This window comes from Cynara cardunculus (assembly GCF_001531365.2).
Source record: "Cynara cardunculus var. scolymus isolate 2C chromosome LG 9, CcrdV1, whole genome shotgun sequence".
Lineage (NCBI taxonomy): Eukaryota > Viridiplantae > Streptophyta > Magnoliopsida > Asterales > Asteraceae > Cynara > Cynara cardunculus.
The window spans coordinates 15,904,985-15,912,915 of NC_037536.1; the positions used below are offsets into that span (position 1 = coordinate 15,904,985).

The 7,931-nt window shown below is 34.2% G+C and overlaps 1 protein-coding gene across 1 annotated transcript; it reads right to left on the reverse strand.

Annotated features, from left to right (window-relative positions):
• Positions 1 to 162: 162 nt before the first annotated feature.
• LOC112518344 (zinc finger HIT domain-containing protein 3) lies at positions 163 to 7,931 on the reverse strand. Its single transcript, XM_025125994.1, has 7 exons — positions 7,612 to 7,931; positions 7,462 to 7,493; positions 6,734 to 6,781; positions 4,412 to 4,501; positions 1,050 to 1,138; positions 906 to 956; positions 163 to 336 (listed from the first exon to the last, which is right to left on the reverse strand). The coding sequence occupies exons 1-7, from the start codon at positions 7,722 to 7,724 to the stop codon at positions 295 to 297; spliced, it is 465 nt and encodes a 154-aa protein (XP_024981762.1). The 5' UTR covers positions 7,725 to 7,931; the 3' UTR covers positions 163 to 294.

A 7,931-nucleotide genomic window follows, 5' to 3' on the forward strand; every position in this document is an offset into this window, starting at 1 on the left:
ACGACCCTACTTATCGCTATTACAAGTGTGTTTTGGAGATAATAGGCTTATTTTATAAAATTTTATTATTTGTCGGACTCGACACCCGTCAACTACAATGCATGTTTTACAACCCTATGCATTGGATTGTTTGTTGTTTCTTTCCACATCAAATAAACCATCTTGAAGAAGAAAAACCATAAGGAAAATCATTCCATTATACAACTCCAAAATAGATCTTACACAAACCACTAACAATTTCAATGCTAATAACAGAATTCATAGCTTCCCAAGGGCCAACATGGCTTCATATACCTATATCCGCTGATTTTCGGGTTGATTTACCATCCGCAAAATCTAACACAAAATAACGCAAACCTATTATTTTCAACACAAGCCCAATTATTTACAAGGGTTCTAAAAGACACGCCGTGGCGTAAGAAACAGCTCCGATATTACGCCAGCCAGGCCTATAGCGTTTGTGTAAAGCGTGGCTCACACGCCATGGCGTGCGTTTTTTTACAAGGCGTGACCTTTTCAAAAAAAAATATTTTTATGGTTTTTGTGTTTTTACGCTTTCATAGATTTACCTAATCGCATCACTTACAGATTCACGGAATCAGACAATGACACGTCGAGTATTCAATGGTTAAAACGAAGTTTTAAAAGCCTTCCTAAGTTTTACTTTGAATATTTGTCACAAACTTTTATTCTTTTGTAGATTTTTTAGTAGTTGAGTAAGAAATAGAATATATATATATATATATCATATTCAAATTTGTCGTCTTATGTCACGCCATGAAAAACGCTATGTCCTCTCCGTGGCATGTAAGGCTTGAGGCTTAACCTCGTTGCCTTGTCGTGCCTCGTGCCATTTAGAACCTTGTATTTGACTGACCAATAAATTGAAATATAAAAGATTGTACCTTCTCAGTGAACAAGCGAAACTCTTCCTGTTTCATTGCTTTATCAAGTTCCTGGAAGATTCAAAAAATCACATTTTATTTATTTGAAACTATACTATAGAAATAATAAAGAGCGGAGATCTGAAGCATGCCAACATCACTTACGGCTTCAGCGTCAGCGGAACAATCTATGTTGCGTATGAGTTCCTGTAGCTCTTTGCCTTTCATAGCATCACGGATTTCGTTCGACAAAGCTGCATCCATGATCTTATTAATTTCTCAACCAATGGGTCCTTTTGTCAAATTAATACGTCAGTCTAGTGTTTCTCTCAGGTTTATATATATATATATATATATATATATATATATATATATATATAGAGAGAGAGAGAGAGAGAGAAGGCATTATTTGATTATAAACACACACATTTACATGTGTTCACTTGTGAACATTGGTTACATTCACTTGTGAACATAGTTTTTGTCATGTAACACAAGTTGGGAACATTTCACATATGAACCTGCAATATATTCACTTTGATTAACCACTGTTCACGTTAAATTAACATAATCATTCTAGAATCTTGTCAATCCACAAAAACATGCAAGCAATAATTTGTAACATATCATTAAATACTATAAAAGTAACTTACACGTAAAATTACCTATTTGCCCTTCATCATTGAATCAAACATTAGAAGTAACCTCTACTAAAGAATCAATCTTATTGGTCTAATAAGTTCACAAAATTAACACCACTCTTAGCTAACAAAAGATCCTATCTATATATAGATATAATAAATATATAGGGTTGGGTTCATGTGAGACCACCTCCTAGCCTTTAGATTTACAAGATCTCACTGAACCTTCACATTTTTTCATATAAATATGTGAATGTGAAGGTTTGCAAGATGAAGGAGATCCAACGGCTAGGAGGTGGTCCAATGGGTCTCATAGAAAAAGGGTGGTCTCAGATGATTCTAATCTCTGTAAATAGTTACATATATACGGGAGAGGTTCAAATGAAAACAACTTGAAGGTTGGATACATGGAAACACAAAAATGAATGAAAAAGTATAATAATATGGATGTCGAATTAAAAAGAATAAAAATGCTTATTTTTTTGGTGAAACTTGTTTGTCTCCAATTTTGATTTTAAGTTTGCCGATTTTCAGTTATAAGTAGGGAGGGAGATGATTTTATTGTTTAAAAGGACTATTGTAACCACCTTTTTAATCACTACATGTGGATCAAATCCATCTACCTAATAGTTAAGATCTATTTCAACATTTACAACTTTCAGATTGTTTCCATATATGTTATACATACATACATACATACATACATACATACATACATACATACATACATACATACATACATACATACACATATATATATATATATATAGAGAGAGAGAGAGAGAGAGACTCGAATAAAAACCACAAAAATGTGACAAATTCTTGAGAACCAATCCCAGCCATTCAATGAGTTTCATTTTAAGTTAGGATTCACATATGAATCAGTTTTCATGTGTTGTTTCATATGTGAAATTGTTTCATATATGAAACATTCAGGATTTTTTCAAATCTGAAAGGACACGAATATACATTTCATTTATGAAACACCCACACACATACAACCTCACCCACACACACAAGTATAAAACATGTGAAACAACTTGAATCTTAACTTAAAATGGAACTCATTGAATATACACACACACACACACATGAAAAAAACCCAGAAAGAACTCCAAAAGAACCACCTTTTTAAAAAACGTTAGATTGAGACGACACAATAGATAAACCACCTTTTTAAAAAAATCCCCTAACCCCTTTTCTAATCGAAAATTGGCAAAATATAACCAATTGGAGCGCAACAAGTTACACCAAAAAAGCGATCATTATCTATGCTGTTAATATCGCGAAATATCGTCGATATATCGGATATCGCTCCTAGAGAAAATATCGGTGCATATATATCGGTCAAAATATCGTCCCCGATATTATCGGCGATATTTTCCGATTTTTCCCGATTTTTAGCGATATTTTGATGCAAATATCGGACCGATATATCGATTTTTTAGGGTTTAAATATTTGTGCTTTTGTTATTTCATGGGCCTAATTTTTTGGGCTTGGTAACTTAAATTAGGTTTGAAATTGATCTGCCTCCACAACGGTCTTCTTCTTTCTTTTATATTTACAACTTCAGATTCAGACACCTAGTTAATCACGACTTCGACTTCTTCTCACGACTTGGACTTCGACTTCTTCTCACGACTTGGACTTCGACTTCTCGATCTCCTCTGCTTACCAGGTTGCTACAGCCACAGCAGCAACTGGCAGCAACTGTAATCGACAGCAACAGCAATCGACAGTGCCTGGTCCAGCCTCCAGGTCTTACTATCACCCACCCACTCACTTAATTATTCTGATTTGTCTTAGTTAGAAGTCAGAACTTAGAACTAGTAACTTAATTACTAAAAAAGAGGGGGTCAATCTTCAAGGGCATCTGTGACCCCGATTACTACTACTATTACTTCATCAGACGCGGGTACAAAATGCGTCAATGGAGATATGGCTTGGGAATAGGGGGTATGGAAAGATCCAACCAAAAAAAATAATGTATGGTGTACCTTATGTGATAAAAAAATGAGTGGGGGGATCATTAGGTTGAAAGAACACCTTACTCACACCGGAGGTAACGTCATTGGTTGTCCTAATGTGAGTAACGACATCAAAAGAAGAGTTCTAGCATCCATTAGTGAAAAGAATAAGAAAAAGAAAGAACAAAATAGAAATGTAGAAATCCTTCGACAATATTCGATTGAAGTTGATGATATTGATGAGGATGAGCAAGACGTAGATGGAATAGAGATTATCGAAGGAGGAAGAGCACGAGCGCAAGCCTCAACACAGCCTCGTGGTTTAAAAAGAAAGCCCGCTAGTGATGTTCGCGGACCTCTTGATGCGATGTTGAAGCCCGATTATGCCAAGATAAAGCAAGCCACTTTAGATAGAAACAATCCAATCAAAGAGAAGTTAAAGTTGGCCGCTTGGAAAGAGTTTGCGGTTTGGGCATATTCGGTTGGGTTGCCRTTYAATGCCGTGMAAGATGAGAACTTTCAAAAGTTCATAWATGCKGTTRGAKAGTATGGAARRGGTAATTACCACTTCMAATTTCTAATATATTTCTCAAAGGTTAACTACTAAATAGTAAGTACTAACTTTATTCCTATCGTTGATTCGTTGGTAGGCATGCCGGCTCCAAGTTATCATAATATTCGGGTCACATTGTTGAAAGATGTACTTGAGGACACCAACAAGTTTGTGGATTCCTTCCGTTCACACTGGAAGAAGAGTAAATGCACTATTATTTTTTTCAACTGTTTTCCGTGGTTCTTCTGTTCTTTCTTTTTTTGATATATATTATTTTAGGCAGATCTAAACCAAAGTAATGATCTGGATAAAGAGTAGGCAGAGGAAACTTGCAGCCATGAACAATCTTTACTTGGAAAGCATACCTATGCACTCAAGTTGGGAATGTGGCAACACATCACTGATATCATCAACATAACATGCTCTATCAACATCAACTGGTGGAAGAATTGTGCCTGAAAATAGAGTTGAATAGTGTTAGATTGTAATATTAAGCAAGCACACACGACTATACTTCTAAGATCAAGATGGCAAGCAACGGTGCTTAATAAATCCCCGTATTATTGGATGGTGCAGCATTGACCTATCCTCATATTATTGACCAGAATGGGGGTGACTTCAGTTTTTCTTAATACAGGTGAGGACCAATATTCGAAATTTATATAATTATAAATTGAACTTAAAAATCTGTAAGTAGAACTTTAAGGTCCTGTTTCCTGGATTTGAAATCCTAGGATTTCAATGAAACCCCATAAACATAGGATTTTGAATAGGATTTGTATGTAATAAAGTCTTAAAATATGTTAAATACATTTGTTTTGTAATAATCGATTAATAAAAAGGTAGTTTAATTATTTTTTAATTATTCATAATTTGTTTTTGTAAGTTATTTATAAAGAACAGAATTCAATTTCATTCCAAATCCTACAAACTGAACACACCAAAGCTTCCAAATACTTCCATGAAATCCAAATCCCTCTAAACCATTCCATCAAACCAAACGCCCCCCAAGTCTTAAGCTAGTATAAAGAAAGAAGGTGGTGAGGCTATAAAACTACTTTTTTTTCCTTAATAACTCAGACAAATATGGACACACTAGGTAAGAACGCATCATAAGACCAACTGAAGTTTGTTTTACTTTATATAGTTAATATGTAAGATACAAGATAACTTCATTCTCTTGCTAGCATGACTTTGAACTTTTGGACATGTATATATACACACACAAAAAACACACTTGCAGATTCTCAACTCAGAACCTCAAATCCAAGCAGCAAAACATAGCCAAAATCTTGTCCTTATAACATAGCTTTTTGATTGATATGTGAGAGCAAGATATCAAGAGAATACAAGAATGACTGGGGTAGTATGCTTATTGTGAAGATCACATACGCTAAAATGTTTAATGGAAATAAAGGGAAATATATGTTTAACAGGAGGTTTGCAGGCCCAGCTTCACCTAATTCAGGGTAAACATTGGTTGGCCATACTGATACGGGTGTGGTATGATAGTTCAGAGGTGTAGTTCATGGAGAGGTAATCTCATCAGATACGTATTTTAGTGCACCATATGACACTTGGTTTATATACTTCAGTACAGTATTTTTAATGCCTGCTTTGATAGGGCAGAGTAGGTATCACCATCAACCACATTATAAAATTACTAGAAGGGTACTCGCGCAATGCAGCGAGATATATCTCGATTTTAATGTTTCGTTTTATTCCGTCTCTGTAGAGGTTTTAATACGGTTTTTATGTGGTTTTGAAAAAGGGATAATGTTTTTGTTTTTGAACAAAATATAAATTTGAAGATATCATAAAATTTCGAAAATAAATATATCAATATTAGTATCATATTAACTATTAAAAAGTTGTTTTTTGTGTAATTTCTTTAATGCAATTTTTTTATTATAATTTAATTTAGATTTAATAATGAAGTAATTTATTTTTGATTTAATAATATAATTTTTTATAAGAATTATAATTAAGTATTCTGTTAGAACTCAATGATTATCCTAATTAAATTTTAGATTTTTTATATTTAAAATAAAATGTTTATCTTGTATTTGACTATGTTTATCTGTCGTTAGTTACACGAATTCCAACATGAAGCTTTAATAAGTTGTACTTATGCACAGTTTATTTGTAATCTTGAATTTTAAGTAATATGCATCAATAAATAGTACTCCATGCATAAAAAATGGTTTCTAAGAGTTTTTGTCAAATGCTTTATAATATAGTATAGATAAGTGAAGAAGTCAAAAATAATATATTGAAGATGCACCTAATAACTATACAAGATATCTCGAGGTACATTATCCTCATTTTCTATTTTCTCCTTCATGCTCGAATTTTATTGAACCTACGTGAATGTATTTTACTTTATTCCTAAAAACTTCACCTGCTATCCTTTATTTTGATGAATCAATTCATGAACATGCTCTATCAAGGATGCAAAAGGATTGATTCATGATTCATGGGGTGAGCTTGAATATGGTAACAATAAGCAGGTCCTTATTTTCATAGAGAGGATTTTACATCATGGACATTATTCTAAGCCAAAATGTAGCACACTGTACCAAATACTTGAGATTATTCTCCATTTGTGCATACTAAATTCCCGTTTATGTATTCAAAAAGACTTCCATTTTCTAAAAATAAATGTACAAGTAACAATTTAACCTTACTTGTTGTGTCGTTCTCAGGGGCAGGAACTGGTTTGACACATGATATTTCTGCACAAGATCATTCATCTTCGCATTAGCTTGTAAATTACTCGATCAGTCTAGACGGAAAAAAAAGAAAATGGAAATTTTACATTGATCAAAATACCACAAAGTAGGCATGTATGACTTTGGCTAGAAATCCGAGGTTTTTCAGTGTACAGACAGACAAATAAAAAAAATAATATAATCCTTCCTTTTTCAGACGAATAACAAAAAATGTATTTTCCTGCTCTATCTATCATCTCTCATCTATATGTCTACCTTGCAACTCCACCTCCACCACCACCACCACCACCATGGCATCATCACCACCTCCACTAGCACCACTACTCAACTAAGGCAATAGTGTGAAATTCCCTGAATGTTCTTACATTGTCATGTAAGGCTCCAACGTTTCAACTTCAACTAGGATTGATATGACTTCCCAAGCTCCAATCATACTCACACAACTACGATTGAAGAATTGTACAAAAATAAAGCAAGTTTTCAGCCATAATATGTTTCAATTGGAAAATACTCTGACGAAATTCTTCAGAAACGTATAACTCATCCTATCATCCTATTTCACATAAGTCCATGGAATAAATAAACAGTAAGCGATTTACTAAATAAGAGATTTAGCAGAAAATCTTCTAGACAACAATCAAACACTCCAGAAACCATCGAGATTGAAGGAAGGAAAAGATTACCTTTGTGTTTCTTAAAACAGACGAGCGAACAACTGCAAATATAAACAAATTAAACAAGAGAATATGATCAAATACACATTACATCGTTTAAGAACCCTAAATAGTAAGAATTTACATTTGAAGGTAACAATGAAGACAAAAACAACTTACTACGGTATGAGACAGGCAGGGCACTTGTACTTAGATTCAGCTTCTTCACACACTTTACATCCCTTTTTAGGCGGTGTTTTTGGTTCTGTGAAACCTTTCTTTCGCTTCCCCATTCTGCTCACAAAAACGCAGATGAAGACGATATCTCTATCGATCAGCGGCTAACGAATGAATTGACTGCACAGACAAAGCTGATAGTACGGCAGTCGGCGGCAAAATAGGGTAGTAAACTAGACGGCGCCGGTGGAATCGGGTGCAGGGATATGAAGAAGAAGAAGAAGAAGAGAAGGTTGTGGACTTTTTTAGCAAATTAAGCGGCC

Coding starts and splice junctions, on each gene's coding strand:
- LOC112518344 (XM_025125994.1), bottom strand. CDS start 7,724: ATGGGGAAGCGAAAGAAAGGTTTCACAGAACCAAAAACACCGCCTAAA. Junction 6,782..7,461: donor CTGTTTTAAGAAACACAAAG/GTAATCTTTTCC, acceptor GATCTTGTGCAG/AAATATCATGTGTCAAACCA. Junction 4,502..6,733: donor CCCTGAGAACGACACAACAA/GTAAGGTTAAAT, acceptor CTCTATTTTCAG/GCACAATTCTTCCACCAGTT.